The sequence below is a fragment of the Cydia splendana genome, chromosome 10 (genome assembly GCF_910591565.1).
Source record: "Cydia splendana chromosome 10, ilCydSple1.2, whole genome shotgun sequence".
NCBI lineage: Eukaryota > Metazoa > Arthropoda > Insecta > Lepidoptera > Tortricidae > Cydia > Cydia splendana.
In genome coordinates this window covers 20,435,376-20,457,351 of record NC_085969.1, presented here as the reverse complement: position 1 = coordinate 20,457,351, position 21,976 = coordinate 20,435,376, and the positions used below count along the sequence as shown (strand labels likewise).

Here is a 21,976-nt window from a genome sequence, read left to right as displayed (position 1 = left end):
TCTGTCATAAAACTGTTTGTTTATATACTTTAACTCTTTAAGTACCTAGGTGGATAAAGAATATCATTAACTTAGATAATTAATCCTTTAGGTAATTAAATTACAATTACGGAACCGGATCATAAAATATTACTTCGATAACCTATTTTTAGTTGACCGTAGGTAAACAATTCAGATACTTACGAATTTTCAATGATAATTATGATTTGTGCAAAATGCCAATAAAAGACACTATAAATGTATAATAATTACAAATAAGTAGTAGATTACAATAATATGTACTACATTAAGCTAAATTAAGGCAAGGTAAACGTAAAGATAATGCTTGTAAATATAATTGCGCTGGTAAATATGCTTGAATAATATTCATGAACTTATGATTGTCATATCATAATTTTATACTGGTAAAATCATTTATTTATAAACAAGATATACTACTAAAACCTATAGGTATTGGTATTACGAAAAGAAATAACTAGCTTAAATCTAAAATAGGCCCTTGATGCATTGTACGGATGCTGGCGGCATTTCCTCGCTGTATCGCAATGCTGATACGTTGTGCGAAGTAGCCGCCAGCTCTTCGGTCACCAGTTACGTCAACCAGACGCTTCGCGATTTCTGCGCGCTTACTTATGCGCGCTGGGACCCCATGGACCTAGAGTTTAACTCCAAATGGTACAAAATGGTACTCTCTACCGAGGCTCTTATATTTGTTACGTTTTAAAATTTCGGCGATTTCCGCCGCTCCGCGCGCTTTTACATTATTAGTCCGTCGGAGGTGGGACGGTGCCAGTGTGTCTACGCAGGTAGCATATCCCACACTAACATCAATTATTATGTCATAATTAAGTACCTACTTAATATTCCAGGTCATATTTGGGACGCCAGTGACGCCACTCTTCTCTGATGGCTGCCCTTGTGCATTCGAGCCATCTCTACTGCAACTTTGATTTGATCCGACCATCTTATTGTAATTTATTTATAATTCAGATATAAACTAGTTTTTATGGCAGTGGATAAGGCACTAAGGGCTACTTGCACCATCCCACTAACCCGGGTTAACCGGTTAAACCTGGAGTTATCATGTTTACCAGTACAATTTTTTTTTTTTATTCTCAACTTAAATCTGCAATCGGCTGTTCTAGCCATAATCAGATGGTTTGTTTCTTTTTTTTTAAGTTGTTATTTAGGATGGTGTTTCACTGAGCACCATCACCAGTTTACGTGGGGGCTTATTGTCTCTGGTCTAGCCCTAGGATGTGCCATCTTTTTAGCCTCGGTGTGTAGTCTTGTTCGTTTAGTACCAGTACAATTTGACACTAAGTTAAGTGGAGCTAAGTGTCTAGCACATTATTAAAACATATATCTTTCATAGGAACTTAATTCTCGATATCTAATTCGTAAAAAATGTGCCTAATTAATTTTCAATGGCCTTTGTCGCTGGGTCATTAAATAGTTACTTGATTTAATCACTTTTTAACTCCTTAGTAATAAGAACTTACTGTATATTATTTCATATAAATACCAGCTGTTTTTTAAAATAAATCATACGTTTCTTGGAACTAATCAAGACAACACGTAAAGGTAAATATTAACTTAACAACGAAGCTATTTGAGTCGCTTAACTTCAAACTCGGGTAAATCCATTCGACCCTCTCAGCAAATTTCTACCCTATTACTTTTGCTTAGTACCAATATCGCATAATCTGACAGATGGATTTACCCGAGTTTGAAATTAAGCGACTCATTTATACTATACTTGGTCAAGCAGATCTTGTCAGTAGAAAAAGGCGGCAAATTTGAAAAATGTAGGCGCGAAGGGATATCGTCCCATAGAAAAATTGAATTTCGCGCCTTTTTCTACTGACAAGATTTGCTTGACCGTCTATATTTAAATTAACATTGTTATTTATTTCAAAATTCCTTAAAAGAATATCAAAATTACCTGCTTTTAGAATTATTTTGTTTGTTAGGCTTTTGTAATTATTTTTATTCTACCTACGTAGGGTGTCCTCTCGGTGCTGGTTTTCTATACAAAATCAGTCCTCTAACCGGGAGTTTCCGTTTTTCACTATACAAATTCAGTATCGGGAGCGATTCATATACCTACTTTGTTCTCACAAACCATGATATTATGACAGTAATTCCTATTGCGAGTTTTTCATTTAATGACAAAAAACACCCTCAAAATTTTATTTTAGCGCTAAATTATGCTATATTTATTTCTACTCTTTAATCATCAATTACAGCTCCATAATTCTATTTTCTAGATGAAACTCCTCGTCATTTTCGCCGTCCTCGCCTACGCGTCGGCCGAGCTGTCCCTCACCGAGTGGAGGTCCGAATACGGCGCGTTCCCAATAACAACTTGGCCAAAGTTGCGTTCCGAGACCTGGCCAACAATGGCCATTGCACCACTTGCACCAACTATGGCCATGCCCTATGCCCCTATGTACTACAGGATGGCGCCGAAAGCGGTCGAAATCCCTAAGGGCTTCAGAGCGACCTATGACCCTGAGAATTTCAACGATGTTTTTGGTTTCTACCCTGAGGCCAAGAAGTAATTTACAGATGATAACAACTTGATGAAATAAATGCTACTAATCCGTTTTTGAGTATTTTTATCTACCACGAAACGAATATATATTATGATTATTTTAGCTTTGAGAACAATACCCCTATGTGTAAATTTCATTCGAAAGCGTGACGTGACATACGCGTTTGCGATTATTCCCATTTTGCATGAGATTTTGAGTTTCAAAAACGTCCTGCTTACGAGTTTATAAAATTCCATAAAATATAGATATAACGCAAACGCGACGCTCGGCACGCTATCGAATCTAGACACGCGGCAGCGTGTCAAGCCAAGTTCAAAAGAAAAAAGAACTGGCGACGCAGCGACCGTGTGTTATATTAATACACGAACCATTTGGAGCCACCTTTAACCCCTGCGTAACTCAGAATCTATTAAACATAAACATATGAAATTTGGTTCATTTATTAAGACCCTTAAGGCTAACTAGAACCTCAAATTTCATGAATATAGCTCAACTGGCTGTTAAGATACAAACATCTAAAACTCGGGATGTTTCTGACTCACGTACGTACTGACTGACCAATCATCAAAAACCTAAACCACTTCCAGATGACCTAGCTAGTTGAAATTTGGCATCCAGCTTGTTAATTATGTGGTTACGAAACTGAGATAAAGAAACAGTGTATTTTTACGATTTGTAAAATTGACCAAAAAAAAGCGCGTAACGATTTTGTAATAGCAAAAATAAATTTTAGTCTCGAAATCAACTATGATGAATACTAATAATTTCCGTCCAAAAAGTACCTAATGATATCCCATCAAAACATAAACGTGAAATGAGAGCCAAGTTCAATTAAGGAATATTCTTAATTATTATACCAAAAAACTAAATTTTAGAAAAGTAACATAGGAAAAATAATAAGTATAGCGTGTACGTAAAAACTAGACAAGTCAAATCCTGAACTTTAATTATACCCCAAGCAAACTAGAACTTGGCACCCATATAGATCTCAATTCTTTTTCCGGCGAAGTCAACAACGACGAATATTCTTAATATTGAACTTGGCTCTCATTTCACATTTATGTTTTTGATGGAATGACATTATATATATATTATATGCACTAGGGGTTGTGTTATCTTATTCCAAAACTGCAAAATTTGTCTGATGAATTCTATATCTGGTTTAATTTATCGCCCGCATTGGATTTACACACTGTATAAATTAGAGATGCACCGGATATTCGGTTACTATCCGGTATCCGGCCTATCCGGCCATAATTTGAACATCCGGCCGGATACCGGATAGTCGCTTACTATCCGGCCGGATACCGGATAGTAACATTGCTTGATTTCGGAGTAAACAAAATTGGAATAAGAAACAGTCACGGTCATAATCGTACTCGTTTATTATTTTATAACAATTTATGCATTCCACTCACTTGCACGCGCACTCATTTCAAACCTAGAAATGAGTCCGCGCGAACGTTCACTACGAAACAGGTCAAAACCTGCACAATGCGCACCTGAAATACCGAAATGTAAATAGTTCCGCCGGCCGAATATTTGGCGGCCTGATACCGGATATTCGGCCGATGGTCAGGCCGAATATCCGGTATCCGCCAAACAACTATCCGTTGCATCTCTAGTATAAATTCATATTTTTTATTTTATTACGTCATCATGGTGCTTACATAAATCATCTTCCACACATACATAATAATTTTACAAACACCAAGTTTACATGAACATCTCGTAACTCAAATTGTTTATAAATCACTTATGAGATTTTCGCGCTCAACTCGGATTTGCGTATTAAAATATTTAATGAAAATCTGAGTGTTGACTTTTATCTTACAACAACGTTTTAAGAGGATAATAAAGTAAGAAGAGAACATGAAGATTAAAAATGTACCTCTAGAATATACAGGGTGACCTTAGCCATTGGACAAACCCTGAAATCCCACGTAGGGTTACTTCTCATAAATGCTCTAACGGTAATATTTTTTTAATTATAACAAAAGATAAAAAAAATATTTAAACTAAAGTTATTTCCAATAATCGACAACAAAAAGAAACATACTGTATTAATCATTGGCAGTACTTTCGACAATTTGTTTGAAAATGTGCGGCAATGATGACATTTGTCAAAAGTCAGAATCGTATTAATGTCATAAATAAAAAAGATAATCAAAACGGTCGAAGAAGGATTCATACTATTTATTACCTCAGGAGCTACTTACACATACAGGTTGCTCCAAAGTAAAAAAAATCGTAATTTGTTAATTTCTTCTTAACCGCTACACCGATTGTTATGATACTTTGTATACTGGTTCTATTAAATACCCTAATACATATGTACATTTCGGCTTTGTCCAATGGCTAGGGACACCTTGTATGTTGTAGTCTATTCTAGTTCCATCTTTGTCGGGTAAAAACTAGCATTTAAAGCCATATTTTAAAGTTAAAAAAGTATAACGTACCCTTAAACGTCAGAGATAAAAATGTCGACTGCGAAAAATGCAGATATATTATGCTAATTCAGTGTTGCATAAATCAAAATGGCCGCACGAGCATATCGCATTGCTTGTGGAACCGAAATGTTGCGTGACAACTGAAATATTTTGCTTCTGTTGTAGCTAGAAGCTTATTTACATTCGTAGTCCCGTAAATTTTACTAAATGTTGACAAAACAAACTGTCCCCATAGTGTAAATATCATTCGCTACCGTAACGAGCGTTCGCGTTGCATTATGTCTATTTTTGTATGGGATTGTGAACAGCGCGCCAAGCGGGACGTTCTGGAAACTGAAAATCCCATACAAAATTAAATGACACTTAACGCAAACGCGTACGTCACGTCGCGGCACATTGTTTTTTTTTCCAAAAAGCTAGACATTTATTCAGTTTAAAGCTATCCGGGGAGCCGGAAGATCTCGACGGCGATGGCGGGATAACTTGGGACTCCTTTTTGAGAGACTGACCTACAGCACTAAACAGAGACGAGTGAAAAAGAGGGGGGGGGGGGGGGACTTTGCCCAGCAGTGAGACACAGTGGGCTCTGAATAATAAATAAAGCTATATCATTGCGAGGTCTAAAGTGTCATTCTATGGAACTTGCTACCTAACTACGTAAACAAACCGCCATATTGAAATTCGCCTCGATCGGAAAATGAATTAGATTTCTACTAGACTTCAACAAGTTACGATATGGATAATTTAAAGATTTGTAAGATAGATATGTCAAATTTGACGTTTCCGCGATTCTGGAGGTCCTCTTGAACGATTTCGACAAGTTACTTAGATATCCAAGTCACATCTAGTCGATATCTAATGTAGATCTAGTTCATGGTCTAATAAAACATGGTCTTCCATTCCCAGAGTGACACGGGCCTACGTCACAATAACATTGCCACTTTATTTCAACATAACATGTTACATGGGTACATTATACCTATGGTTAATAAGTTAAAATATTTCTTTATAATTTTATAATTTTCATTTATATGTATTTTAGCTTAAATTTTACAATAACACGTCATTTTTAATTACTCGTTAGCAATATCTTCCGATTCACGAAAGAAATTTCAGACTTTCGGGTAATTCTGTTTATACTACTGGCAACACAGGATAGCGCTGTGCACATTTGACAATTCGGATCTAGATAACTTCATGCCCTGACCGTCATCCTTGTCGAACGCGTGTTAATTGTTATTTCCTTCTCGCTCAGTGTCAGCAGTCGCAGTGTTTTCCAAACTTTTCACGTCGTAAGCTTGGTAATTAATGTGTAACTGTGAATTAGTTTTTTAAACGTTTGTCTTGTATAGATAAATGAAGTTTAATTTAATACATTAGATTTGTTTTATTTTACTATGTTTCTACATGAATAACTTAAAATTAATGCCGTTAAAATAATTTTCACCGTTGGTTAAAATTCTCCCACATTTCAAAGTTTGAGAACCTGTAAACAGCATGATGACGTAGGCGTGTGTCAGTTAGGTCATACGCGAATCTCGGAATGGAGTACCAGGCGGAGTATATTATTATACCATGATCTAGTTGATCTCTACATCGTCTCTAGATCTTGTGATTATCTCGAAATCCGAATAGGCCTGTAAGTCTCTGAATGATGAATTTACTAGTGACTTTTGTTTACATAGTTAGCAAGTTCCATAGAATTACACTTTACATAACAGCTCACAGAACTACAATTATATCATACCACCGATTAGCCGGTCTATTAGTAATAATAAACTAGGTGCTAATAACATATCCATTAACGCGTGGCCCTAATATCCCGGATGCGGCACTAATTGCAGTTAATTAACTACATTAATTAGTCTGCTATGATTGTTGAGTTTAACGGGTTGTACAACAAATGTATTAATTAATGGATTATTTTCGACTTTTCAATTGTTTTATTTAGATAAGTTTATATAGCTTTGTTTTATAATAAAGGCTGAAATCTTATTTACGAAAAAAAAAATGATTTTAAATACATCTCAATTGTTAGATATTAAAAATAATAAATATGACAATATACAGGCATGTAACAAAAACAGTGGGGATCCATTTAAGAGACCTACGGTATCGTGTTCTAAGTAGGAAAATGTAGAAGAATAATTTTGTTCCTGCGATTTTTTTTCTATGGTGCAGCGCAGGTCGTTCAAGTTGGCCAACCCTCCAAAGGCAAAAAAATTTCGTGTCAAAAAAAAATCCCTAATCAGATACCGAACATGCCTTAAACGAATCACTATACTAGTTTTGTTAGTTATTGTATTTATTAATGACTAGCGACCCGCCCCGGCTTCGCACGGGTTAACAAATTATTAACCCTTCAAGTGGCGGTCAACCCGTGAATGGTGGATGCGAAAACCAGTAAACTGTCATCCACCAGTGAGTGGTTAATGAGGTGTTGACGTATTTAGAGATGAAATTGAACGCATTTAAGTATTGTTACGCTCTTCTAGCGCCCAAAATTAGGTAGCGAGTTAGAGAAGGATAGCATATCATAAGAAACACAAAAACACTTGGTATAAAATTTGTTGGTGAGGACCATGGATTCGGGAGCGACCGCCTAGTCAGAGGTCAGTCTCGTTTTTTAAGAGGTTGTTTTGTAAAAGAAATTGTATCTTAGGTCTTTTTTATTGATTGAATCTTAAAGATAAAAGTCTTCCTTTGATAATTAAATAGCAATTACCTCCAATAATCAATTAGTTTTATGGTGGTAGTCATTTTTAGCAAGGAAGCTGGAAAACTGTCATTCTTCCGGAGTTTGACTGGCCAAATGTATAAACATTAGAATAATTTAATTGCAATATTCAAATAGCCTATATAACGCTGATTCTAACAATATGTGATTTAATATAAGGTCACTGTGGGCAAGTCCGTCTACAAGGCAAGTCCGTCAACACGTTATAACTTTTGAATTTGAAGGCGTATGCGACTTTGGAGTGCAGTCGATTAACCAGTTATTCGCGCTAGTTCCGTCATTGTAAAACAGATGGCGCTGTGACAACCAACTTCAGAGCAATCCACCTCAACAAGTAATTTCGTGTTTTGAACTCGAAGTCATAGTGCGACAGCCGTTCGAAAAAAAAATGTTAAAAATAGTTTTTGAAAAGATTGTGCATCAGAAAGTAACTACGTAGGTAGCATAAGAACCAGTTGTCTTTATTCTATTTTTAAAATATCAGAAATTAGCTTAGTTTTGTAATTATACCCTCCACAATTTATCATATTAAAATTTGACTAAGTTGGAAAGTCCGTCTATTATGTTCAAGGCAAGTCCGTCATATGCCGGACTTTCGTTAAATCAGAGATTACCAACTGTTTTTGCGACTTTAATATTATAACGATTTGATAAGGTATCAAAAAATCCTCCTAACTTTGCGCATGATGTTACTTTATTAAATTTTGATCTCAGTAAATTAAAAGAAACGATTAAAATTCATTTGAAAATTACTATTGATCTTTTATTTCGGAAATCAAAAAAATAATTATGTTTAACTATTTACCAAAAAAGGTTTACCACCCCATTTTGGTAGTATATGCCGCCGGACTTGCCTTTGTTTTAGAAAAATGGTGTTTATTTCGAATCTGAACCGTATATTAACAAGTTTAAAATACACTTTTCATTGTCTTGATCCGTTCTTTTTAGGAATTTGACTACGAACATATACGCACCCATAGATTGGCTGATATAATAACTAGACGGACTTCCCTTAAACTGCACGGGAAGTCCGTCTACTCGCCGAATTTTAAAAAATGCTATTGTTTTTGCTTAATTTGTGCTTGAAATGATCTGTCACTAAGGCTAAACTATTAATTATTAAATTCTTCATCGTATGCGATTACAAGCAGTAACATAGGTGAATAATTAACGGAACTAGATGACTCCAAAGACAAAAAAAAATAAAGTATGCCGGACTTCGCCACAGTGACCTTACTTTCAAACATAGAAAAGCTTAAATCGTCGATTTTGTAAAATTTTCTTAATCTGCGCTGACCACCCACCGGGGCCCTGCCACTGACTACTTTTCGCGTTTTCAGTGGCGCAACTTGAAGGGTTAACCTAAACCTTCCTCAAGACTCACTCTATTGATAGGTGAAAATCGCATGAAAATCCGTTCAGTACCTAGTTTTTGAGTTTATCGCGAACATACAAACTCACAAACAGACAGACGCGGCGGAGGACTTTGTTTTATAAGGTTTAGAGATATAGGTATTCTGATAGTGTAATTATTTAAAAAGAAACTGCAGGCGTATTATGGATCACTTTATCCACGTGATAAAATAACTGTCACTTTTTAACACCGCGGAATAGAATATGACGGACATCGTTTTATCATGCTGTCACGTAGACAAAACCGACCATCATACCGTACCGTGGTGGTATCATGGTCGTATTTTTATCACTTGTCATGTCATGCGTCACTTTCGCACTTACATACTTGTGAGAACATGACAGGCATGATGACAGATGATAAAAACCGACCATCTTAGCCCTACTGGTTGCCACTCAGCATGTGTCCATAGTGTCATGTCCAGTGATTGTTAATTTTCCAGCAATTTTGGTGCACCATTGTTGATTAAAAGCATCTGTATGCCCTACTCTAGGTGGAATAGATAATTAGGGTTAATAACAGTAATATTAACCTTAACCAATCCTCACCCTAGAAAATATTTTAAGAAAATCCTTTATTTTTACTATGCTGCACCAAAATTGCTGGAAAATTAACGATCACTGGTCATGTCACGCTATTTTCGTTTAGTAGCAAACTTTAATGTTTCTTATACACTAATCAATGTGTAAACAGGCCCTAACACTCTTAACAACAACAACAGACAATCAAACGCAAACAATTAATAATATTATCTATTAGGTACTCGAAGCGACGGTTCGTATCGTATCAATATCCGAGATTCAATTGGCAGTAGGTAATATCAATATGTCTTAGGGTGGTATTCCATCTGTCCAATATGTTGGTTCAATGTCATTGTGTCTCACACTCTCATTAAGCAAAATGTGAGACAAAATACACATTGGACAAAGAAATTGGATAGGTGGAATACCACCCTTAGCGAATAGAGACTTTAGCGCGGCTGTTATGTACCAAGATTGAGGTATCCTCAATAATAGCGTAAGCACTTGTCGCAATGTGGTCCCTTTTCCATGACGCATTATTATGATTAGGTACGATATATTAGGGAACCTTTTCCTGTTATCAGAGAAATCAAGCGAAAAGGGTCAAACAAACCAGGGCTGCCAAAAATCGCCAAGTAACTAGCCTTCTGTAGCTGAGAATTTGCTAAAAGTTCCGAAAAACTCATTTTTAAGAGCTAAGATTAGCACCCGTGACCTCCTGATCGAAGGACGGACGTCGTATTCACTCGACCACTGAAATAAAATAGCTCTAAAAATATCTCACACTTAACGCAAGAATACAAAACTACACATTTCACAACATAATGAACTAAATGGCACAAAAGCGAATAAACTTTATTATTAACTCATTGAAGTCTAATTTTGTAATATCTTAGGCTTTCTTTGGCTATTGTTAAATGTAACTATACCTAATGGGCTGTTAAATACTTATTAATTACTTAAAATAAGAGCCGACCGCGAGTTAAACAATTAAAAAACTATAAAGCTAACTATTATTGGTTAATAATTACATCGTACGTTTTATTATTGGTATAAAAAAGAATATATTTTGTGTTCGGCATCATTCCAGCTTTTGAGTTCACTGAAGAACGGTCTACATAATTTTAAAGGTAAGTAAATAAATGTTCTTCTTTACCTTACAATTTATATTTTTCATAATATTAATGTTAATAAATGTAAATTCATAGACAACGAGTAGCATTGTTGTAAAGCTAGTAAAACTAGAATTATGTGTCAGTATCGTAAAACAAAAATAAAATAAACTAAAAATGTTTGCTTATGCACCATCATTAACAATTCATACAATAAATAAATCACTTTATTTTTGGTTATTATTGGTTCATTCCTAATTTGAATAATTGAAATCATTTATTTCAGACGTTAACAAATAAAATTAAAGTAAATTACATTAAATTGAACTAAATCACATTACATTTTAAATCACATTAAATTACAATTTTAAATTAGGTTTTTTTTAGGTATAACTAGTAGTTCTTTTACTTATTGAAACATGTACTTAAACATACAACTCTTCATTAAGAACAATAAGAAAGAAAACTTTCATATTTTGAGTCTACTAGTAAGGTTTAGAACACTCGCGCTTAAATTATTTTCCACTGCAATGAAACCACGTCAAAGAAACCAAAAATGTCCTTCCATGTCCCGTTTTGCGCTTAACCAAGTGTAAAAGTAACCGAAAATGCCTTTTACTTTGCTCGGTGAACATAAGCACATAGTATCACAGTCACAGTAGATAGACTGAAGATAGTAAACTATCTCGGATCGAAATCATGTTAAAAGTTCTAATCCTAGATGTAACCATATTTATAGCTACAAAATATACATATACTTTTTTTATAAAGAGCTCGTGGGTTTAGAAAAATCCTACGTGTTAATAACTAACATTGCTACCTCCTAAAACTTTCAAAAAAGGTGATGATCTAAGTATATTTTGTATTCACCACACAGAGTCAATAATATTGCTTTGCTTTGGTAAAGACACTAAATACATCAAAACAATACAACGGATTTTAACCCCCGACGCAAAAAGAGGAGTGTTATAAGTTTGATGGCTATGCGTGTTTGTGTGTGTCTGTCTGTGGCACCGTAGCTCTTAAACGGGTTAAGCGATTTGGATGCGTTTTGTTATTTAATTGAAAGCTATAGTCTCTTAGATAAGTTTTATCAAAATCGACACATTTCGTTGGGGGTTTTTTAATTTTACAAGCTTTTATTTTTCCAAGGGTTTCAAGGTATTTTTTCCTTTAATATAAAATTTGGAATATCGCTCGCAGACGTATCTGCATGTTTAAAAATTGATTTAGTACGGGTTAGCACATTGTTACTGGTGAATTCTCAATGCAACTTGAGACTCCGGTGCCGTTAAAAAGATGTAATCGTCTTTCGGTAGATGTCGCTATACGCCACCCCAAAGGCGTGTACACATAAGGGAAGGAATGGAAAGATTCGCAAGATTCTGGTAGGCTTCCGTAGCTCAATTGGCAGAGCTAACGCACGGATTGCGGAGATTGCGGGTTCACGTTCTGCCGGAAGCGTAATTTTTCTATTTTTTCCTTTAATATAAAATTTGGAATATCGCTCGTAGACGTATCTGCATGTCTAAAAATTGATTTATGATAGACTACTGTATTTAATATACCTACTCTGTATTCGTTTCTCGGCGTTTGGCGCGGGACACACCTCGCCGACGAGTTGATAAATTACCTCTGAAAGGTGCCACTCTTCCCACGGTTCCAAAATAACTACCGAAATGATTTTGGTAAATAAAAATAAGGCAGACCTCTCCATCACACGGTCGTCTTCAATCTCGACAGATTACATAAACAAATTTGACTTGAAGCTGACAAATATTCTTAGCTTTGCAATAATTATTACCTTTAGGCTCACCTGCCTTCCACTAACCCGGGGTTAACCGGTTAAACCATTAACCCAGTGTCAAATTGTACTGGTAACCATGGTAACTTCAGGTTTAACCGGTTAACCCTGGGTTAGTGGGATGGTGTAAGTGGCATTTAGTTAGTCAATTCACACACTGTCAGAGTACATTCAAACATTTTTTTGACTCACCTCGACTTTTAAGTATTTTTATATTTCGATAAAAACATTTTTTCAGATGAAACTCCTAGCCATCCTCCTCTGCATCGCGGTCGCCGTGGCAATGGCCTCCGCCGCCGTGCAATGGGATCCATCCGGCCAGTACCGTCTAATCGAGTCACCCGAGTTCGCCTACGAGTACGCGCCGGGCCTAGCGTACGCTGGCTACGGATACGCGCGTAACCGCGCGTATAATCCCTACGCGTACAGATACGTTAATCCTGCTGTTTAAACTCTGTCTACCGGCGATTGTATACCTATAATGAGACAATAAATTTTCCGGAATTTTATCTTGTCTTTCTATTTACAGTGTACCTACTTCAATACCTGATCTTCTTTAGAGTAATCGCCTACTACTAAGCCCTACACCTACAGTACCTTTTAAGCTCAATAAGGCTAGTGTTGTGGACTTGTGGGTGTATATGTCGTAGTCAGATCGTATAATCCGCCGTTTTACATTATGGCTAGCCGTTTTCAAAAACAGGGGCGTTTTGAAATGCGGCGGTTCGACGATTAGCCGGATTGTCATTGCGATACGTTCTTCAATAAGGCGGCCAACGTTTAGCCGCATCGTACTACTATTTTAGATTGTAGAGTGACCAGTTCTTTCGGTCGCCTACGTAACCGGAGTTTGACAATGTTTGCAATTTAATTTATTTTTACCATGGTCCCACCGCACTACATGTGTTTATTTTCCAAAACATTTCCTTCGCAACTTAAATAGACGGAGCTCCGCAAGCGGAGCTCCTATTTCTGGGCGGTTTGCCCTTCGGGCATCTGAAGCTACCTAACGAACCTAACCTACTTACCTACCTACGCTTTTTTCCCCAAAGTGTAATGTTTTCACGGACGTCTCACTAAATCAATAGGCAGGTAGGTTAGGTTCGTTAGGTAGCTTCAGATTCCCGAAGGGCAAACCGCTCAGAAATAGGAGCCCCGCGAAGCGGGGCTCCGTCTAGTTAAGTTGCGAAAGAAATGTTTTTTGAAAAGAAACAGTCCGACGAACTCCAGATTTGATGGACACCCCAGCGTTTGTCAGGCAGCGCCACGGGTGTTAAAAATGGGAACTAAAAACTGTCAAAGCGGCGGCTAATGACTCGCTGTATTACATTACGGCTAGCCGTGTTGAAGAACGTATGGCGCCGAATACATTCCGGCGGATTCTCATTCAGCCGCATTCAATCCGGCTAATCGTTAAACCGCCGCATTTCAAAACGCCCCTGTTTTTGAAAACGGCTAGCCGTAATGTAATACGGCGGATTATACGATCCGACTGCGACATATACATATGTATAGAAACCACTCGTATTTTATCTTCCTTGTTAACTAAACTTGCTTGTAACTTGTAACTGAAATGATTCACCGCCATTTCAATAAATTAGAAATTACCTGAAACAAAGCAAATTTAATAAATAATTAGATAAATAAATCACGGGCAACACATGTACTTAGTGGTAATACATATTTAAATAGGTACTGCGCAAAATTATAGATAACAACGTCAAACAGTGTTATCAAAAACCTTTGATGCAAAAATATCTTATTATTATAAACCGCATCTTAAATTTCACCACCGACCAACTACATAATTAACTATACTTTCAACATTTAAACAGGTCATACATACTGCCATCAGTTTTAAGGATGACTCACGCTAGACCGGGCCGTGCCCGGGCCAAGGCGCCCGACATGTCATTTTCTAAGACGGCTGATCGGTGATCACGTGGTGCTTTCCATAGAAAACGAAGCGCCGGAAGCTCCGGCCCGGCCCCGGTTTAGCCTGAGTCATCCTTTAAAGTGGTTTTAAAATAGTAGATATGAATATACACTATGTATCTGAACGAAAAGCAATTACTCAAACCCGTTAATGTTTAGGTCATACTGAGCAACTTTTACTATGGGACCAACCCCGAAAACGCGGAAAAAGAATTGGATGTTTCATACATTTTGCCGGTATGATGTTAAAATGTCCTATGGGAGAGTCAATTTTTTTTATGCGATTTCGGGGTTGGTCCCATAGTAAAAGTTGCTTAGTATGACCTAAACATTAACGGGTTTGAGTAATTGCTTTTCGTTCATATACCTACAGGGTGTATAATGCTTCTCCACGATTGTCATCCAAATGATATCCGGATTTTTCTCGCCAACATTTTCAATAATTATCGGAAAAATACGACAGAAAAGTCCACATAACGAGGCTTCAGGTCGTCGATATCGAAAATAAACCACGCTAGAAAGTTGCGGGATTTCCCGGCAGAAATAAAACGCCGGTGGCGAGATGCAATGTGAATAAATTGTGCACTTCAGTGCAACTGCTTTGTGGGAGTTTTGAAAATGAAAGGTTTATGATAGGAATGGAATATTAAAAATACCGTAAAACCGCCCAACTATAGTCTAGAAGCTCTCAACTATGGTCTTAAACTAACTGGAATATATTCGTTTATTTGTGAATATTAGGCGTTAAGTCCGCCATTTGTACATTTTATTTGTATTTTGTGCAATAAAGTTTAAATAAATAAATAAATATTATTTGAATATAAGATCTAAGGTAAAATATTTTCACAAAAGGAAAAAAAAAACTCAGGAAAAAAATACCCCGCCTTCACCTACCTATTTTATATTTTGTAAAGTTTTTTACGAAAAAAGCCACAGGGTAAGTTTTTTCTAACGTTTTTCCTCTAACACTAGGTATATTTTTTGTTTTCATTTCATTTCAATATTTATTTCCGACTGTATAGGTCCATAAAATTGGTAGTATTATAAGTACCTACATTTAGGAGTTAGTGCCTACATGCTAAACATACATTAAAATAAAAAATAGCTTGTTAATAACCAGAGAGCAAAACTAATTAACATGTAATAAAAAAATTTATATAAAAATAAAAATATAAGTATATTTTGATTTTAAGTAATAATTACCGCAACACACACAGAGTTCATTTGTAACATACAAATCATTGCAATGAGAGGTTTCCCTCATAATTTTATTTAGCGTGGTAATTGTTCAGCGGTGAGGTGGATAATGCCGGTTCAGTTGAGGCGAAGATAATTAAAACCGTCTTGTATAGTCACAAATAATTATATTATCAAAAGCACAAGTTACATATTTTGGTGTAATGTGAAGTATGAATTATTCTCGTTCCCATGGTAATATAATTCAAGGATAGAACAATACCATAGATAACTATGAAAAGGAATTAGTCTTCTGTTGGACTTGCCAACATGCTGGGGCGGGCCGAAACCTTCGCCTTAAATAATAATAAGTCCATAATTTGCTACTAAAATAGGTATAACCTCATTACCCAGCATCATGGTATAATCCAATTAAAGAAACTTATGTTTACAATGAAAGCTAAACAATAAAGAGTAACATCTTATTAAACGTTATTCAAATCCTACAGAAAAAAACAAGAGAAAATCAATATTATTGAGATCATCCTAAGAAATATTAGCTAAATAACAACAAATACAACGCATATGTTGATAAACGCAAGAAAGAGAACTAAATGTACTCTCTTTAACTTCTAAGTAGTGTTAACAAGGCAGCAGTTTACCTGCCAAACACTTAAGAGTTATAATCAAAGAAACAAGAACCTTGTCAAACTATAAACTAAGCTTACACACATATTTAGACATACTTAGTGTCCAAACTTAAAGCTGTATTAAACACACAATGCATAAAAGCTTACTTATACAATAGCTAAATTATTCAATGGGTAACACAGCAAAACCGCTTAAAGATCGTTTGTACACCTTTTTATTAGGTGCCAAGAGGTCTACAACGCGTACCTTATTATCATCACCAGGATATACTTTAACAATTCTGGCCATGGGCCATGTCATGGGGGGAGAGTTAGGCTCTCTCATAATAACTAACGAACCAACTTTAACATTTGGTTGGCTATCGCGCCACTTGGGACGACATTGTAATACATTCAAATAATACTTATGCCATACCTTCCAAAAGTGGCCTTTAACCTTGTTACAGATCTCCCAGAACTTTAATCTATTATTAGGTAACTCGGCCAAGTCCGCTTCCGGGAAGGATGTCATAGAAGTACCAATCAGAAAGTGGCCAGGCGTAAGGTAGCTGTAATCGTTAATGTCATCAGCAGTTACAGGCAAAAGTGGCCTAGAATTCAGGGTCCCTTCAATTTGACATAAAATAGTATTAAGTTGTTCATACGTCAGTACATAAGCTTGCAATATGCGCTTTAAGTGGTACTTAGTGCTTTTAACAGCAGCTTCGGCAAGACCAGCAAACACTGGTGAATAGCTTGGCACAAAGTGAAAGGCAATACGTTGCTGTGCCGCATAGGATTGCACCAGAGTCTGATGATCCTGTGATGCATTTAAATTGTACAGCTCAGCTAATTGGTTCTTTGCCCCCTTAAAGCATCCACCATTGTCACAAAATACGTCGGTAGGAAGGCCTCTTCGCGCTATGAATCGCTTGAAACATGCAAGGAAAGCATCAGTGGTTAAGTCTGAAGCGAGCTCCAGATGTATAGCCTTTGTCACAAAACAGACAAATACGCATATATAGCCTTTTGTCTGTAAAGCTCTTCTTACGCGAGAATTCTTTACTGCTATCGGACCTGCAAAGTCGATGCCGACCTTTTGGAATACTCGGCAGGCCGTGACCCTTTCAGGTGGCAAAGAACCCATCAGCTGTTTTGCACACTGAGCTTTCATTCTGAAACAAGGTAAGCATTTGTTAACTATACTTTTTACATAGCTAAGACCATTCACAATCCAATATTTATCATTTAAGCTTGACAATAATAACTTGGGCGGAGAATGTAGCAGCCTAAGGTGCTCGTGCTTTACAATAAGCTTTGTTATGCGAGATTCCCTCGGTAGTATCGCAGGATGTTTTTGTGAGTATGACACATTTGCGTTTTTTATTCTGCCACCAACTCTCAGCAGACCATGATTGTCAAGAAAAGGATGTAAGGAGTTGAGCGAACCTTTAACATTATCTAAGTTAGCCTTGAGACTGTCAATTTCATGTTTGAAGTAAATGCCTTGCTCACGTTTTATAATCTGAAGTAAAGCTAATTGAAGCTCCTTAGCGGAGAGATGCTCAAGATTATTTGTGTCATTAGTTTTTAAATTAGAGCAAAACCTCATTATATAGGCCATTACCCTTACCATTTTGTTGAGATCAGAAAACCTTTCTAAGAAATCGTAAGGATCTGATCCTTTTTGGGTAACTAACGTCACCTTGGCACTAGAGGGCGCCTTTTTCAATTCAGGTAGGTCATCGATTGTAGGAGGGTTAAGCTTATCATTAAAATTATAGTTACCTTCCTGTAGAAAGCTTGGGCCGTGCAGCCACATGGGTATGTGACGCAGCTCATCTGGATCTGTACCTCTGCTCAAGCAGTCGCTCGGATTTTCTCCACTGGGTACATACAGCCAGCGCCATCTATCTGTGAGATCTCGAATCAACCTGACCCGATTGGCAACAAAAGCTTGGAGCCTTAAAGGCTCTGTTTTCACCCATGCTAGCGCAATTTGCGAGTCAGAAAACAGATATACATCTTGTATATTTAATTGCGATTTTAGCGATTCATAAACTCGAGCGATTAGCTTAGATAATAGTAGCATGGCACACAGTTCTAAGCGAGCTATGGTGAGCGTATCCTTATTGCGGGGGTTGATTCGAGATTTAGCACAAAGTAATGAAAGTGAAGCATTACCGTGTTCGTCGACCACCCGAAGATACACACAACAGCCGTAACCAGTCGTGCTACATGCATCAGCAAAACCTATCAATTGCAATGCAGAAGCATTGGAGGGTATATGCAGGTTCCTATTAATAGTGAAGGGTTCCATTTGAGATAATTTGGAAGCAAATGAAGACCACTCCTGAAGCAGCATAGCTGAAGGAACCTCATTCCAACCTATTTTTTCAGCATATATTTTTTGCATGAAAGCCTTTGCCTTCATGATAATTGGCGCTATAAAACCTAGCGGATCATAAAATTTCGAAATATAGCTTAATATTTCTTTTTTGGTAGGTTTTTCCCTTTTAAAGGCCTCGGGGCAAGAAAAAACAAAGACATCGTCTCGCATATTCAGTTTTAAACCTAACGTCTTTAAATATAAATGATCTTTCTGGAAGTCTAAGTCATCAAACTGCCGTTTATCGTTGGGAATGCCCTCTAAGACTCTCTGATCATTAGATGCCCACTTGTGTGTATTGAAACTACCCTTACTTAACAACTCCCTTAATTGCGATTTGGCTTCCATCATAACCTTTAAATCGGAGTTTGAAAAACACATATCATCTACATAGGTGCAATTTCTTAATATATAAGCTGCAAGTGGGAAATCACTTTCAAACCTATCTGCTAACTCTAGTAAGCATCGAGTGCTTAAATATGTACTACTCTTTTGCCCATATGTAACAGTATCTAGCTGTATGCATTTTAGAGGCTCATTAGGATTGCTTCTCCACAAAATATTTTGCAATTTGGCATGCATCGGATTAACATCAACACATCGAAACATGCGTCGTATGTCTGTGGAGAAGGTATAGTTGCCTAATCGGAACAAAAGCATTATGTCAAACAACTCTTTCTGTACCGGAGGTCCGTTAAGCAAAATGTCATTAAGCGATACCTTTTTGTTAGTTTGCAAGGAACAGTCAAAGACTACCCGGGTACGTGTAGTTTTGCTAGAGTCATTAATTACAGCATGATGGGATGCAAAGTATAGAGGATCATTCTCAAAATCCAATTGATTGAAGTCAATATAGTGCCCATGCTTCAAGTCCACATATTCATTGATGAACTTTTCATAATCTGATAGCAAATTTATATTTTTGTGCAATCTTTTTTCGAGGTTAAGAAACCTATAATAAGCCATATCAAAAGAGCTACCAAGCACATCATTGACCTCATTCAAATGAACTTTCAAAGGCAAGTCAACCTGAAACTTGTTATTTTCTAACACCGTTGTGCTCTTAAAAGTATCTTCACACATTTGATGCTCTGACATGCGTTCACAAAAGGTTTCAGGTATGCTCTCTACATTCCAAAAACTTTGTAGACTGTCATTAAGACTTGAGTCACATTGTGTACATAAAAGCGTTACCTTACTTTTGTCACTGGTTTGTTGTCGTGGTAAACCCCCACCTATGATGTAGCCAAACTTTGTATTTACAACCGTCGGGTGTGGACTGGCTGGGTCTTCAACAGGCTGCGCAGACCACTCCTGCTGACCCGGAACTGGCTCCAGAAGGAGGACCTGGAAAAATATGTCAGCACCTAGAAGTAAATTGATCTCAGACGGCTGATGGAAATCAGCATCAGACAGAGTGATCCCATCAGGTATATTAATAGCGTCCAATTTGATCGCATTTTGTGGCAGCTGGCATGTAATTTTTTCCATTACATTGCAATTCGCAGTGACTCGGTAAGGCATGGTCAAAGAATACACATCTAAAGGTATAGAATACTGTGTATCAGTACTTTTTCCTCCAGCACCAATTATGTTGCTGTTGTCCTTGCTTGGGGTCAATCCTAAAACATTTATTAATTTAGTGGTGGCTAAAGAGCTTTGTGAACAACAATCTAAAAGAGCTTTCACATGAACCTCACTACCTGTCCGTGAATATAACTTCACTCTGACTGTGGGCAATAGTACCCCATTATGCCCCAAATTTGATATTAAAGAAACTTGGGGTTGGTTAGCCGAGTCCGGATGCAGTAAGGTATTATGAGCCTGTTTGCAAGTACTGCACCGGAAATGAAAGCGGCACTTTCCATTGTGTTTGTTTAGACAGACAGAGCATAGGTCATTATTTTTGCTGAAAGCTATCCTTTCACTACTAGTAAGCATTTTAAATTTGCTACAGTCAAATAGTCGGTGATTAGACTTACAATAACTGCAGGCAGGCGAGGCGGTCGCTGTCACATTCACCACTGCCTTGTGGTAAGACTTCCCCGGTGTGGGCGACGGCTCAGCATTCTCCAGTGCCAAGGCGCGTTTCTCCAAGTACAGCAGGAACTCGGTGACTGTGGGCTCCTCAGTGTCATCACGCTCCAACTGGTATGCCCGTGACGTGTAGGTGTCTAATTTACGGTACAAAATAGCCAATATAATAGGATTCCAATTATCTGTACTTACATTTAAATTCTTTAATGCAGATAAAGATTGTTTGATGCATGACACAAACTGTCTTAAATTTGCAGGGTTAGATTTGACCAAGGCATTTATATCAAGCAAGGCATTAATGTGTTCATTTACAATTTTGAACTTATGGTTATACCTCTCCTCTAAAAGCTTAAGAGCCTCCTCGTAGCTGCCTTCAGCTAGAGGCAGGTTCTTAATCAAGTCAAAGGGTTCATTTGCGAGAAATGAGCGCAAATAGTACAATTTTTGGACATTATCAATTGATCTATCGTTGTGTATTATTGCCTTAAACAAGTTAATAAAACCTGTATATTCACTATACTTACCAGTGAAAGTTTCAATTTTTATAGTAGGCAGTTTAGCCTTTTTGTAGGAAGACGCGGGAGCGTCAGACGAGGACGACTTGTTTTTTATAGCCTCATTGAGGATAGTGAGAATGTTGTAGTACTTTGCCTCATAGTCCTCCACATCCTCCGCGTCCGCTTCGTCTAAGGCTAAAATCTCCTTATTACATTGCTCGTAATCTTTGAATAACTCACCTATCCTGGCGCGCTTCGTTTCCAAGTTAGAAATTGCACTAAGGCCAACATCATTCTCATTATTGCTAAAGTTGAAGAGACGAGTGATTGAGGCCTTGGTGTAACCTCGTGCAGCTCGCAACCTCCTCAAGTCTTCAGATGCCATTATTGGTGATTGCGACTTAAAGGACTTAAAGTACCACATAAACTTTAGGTATAGTGTAAGCTACTTAACATAGGCACAAGCTTCACACCCTACAATGACCAGTTCATCCATGAAATGTGTTTTAAAGTATTCGTTAGTTGGCAGCATTGGCCACCCAATGCTGCAATGGCGGCTAATATCAAAAATTATTTTTTTCGCGACGAATGACGAATGACATTTCGACGAATTACATAATTAAAATTGTAAATATTTTGTAAAAACTTGCGCGATGCGAGGAATGTAGATTCTCGATGTGTAGAAGCGAAGAACCAACGTGATGCTCGATGCGACGA

The 21,976-nt window shown here is 37.2% G+C and overlaps 2 protein-coding genes and 1 long non-coding RNA gene across 3 annotated transcripts in view; 1 reads left to right on the top strand and 2 right to left on the bottom strand.

The window, feature by feature from the left end:
- LOC134794433 (uncharacterized) overlaps nucleotides 1-21,976 on the bottom strand; it is a 399,097-nt gene that overhangs the window by 122,249 nt on the left and 254,872 nt on the right. The window lies entirely within an intron of this gene.
- Nucleotides 1-21,976, top strand: part of LOC134794469 (uncharacterized) — a 585,842-nt gene that overhangs the window by 531,915 nt on the left and 31,951 nt on the right. The gene's annotated exons all lie outside the window — the stretch shown is intronic.
- On the bottom strand, nucleotides 14,175-21,644 carry LOC134794526 (uncharacterized). The gene is made up of 3 exons (XM_063766337.1): nucleotides 18,916-21,644; nucleotides 17,388-17,511; nucleotides 14,175-14,204 (listed from the first exon to the last, which is right to left on the bottom strand). Exons 1-3 carry the CDS (start codon nucleotides 21,642-21,644, stop codon nucleotides 14,175-14,177), a joined length of 2,883 nt encoding a protein of 960 aa, XP_063622407.1.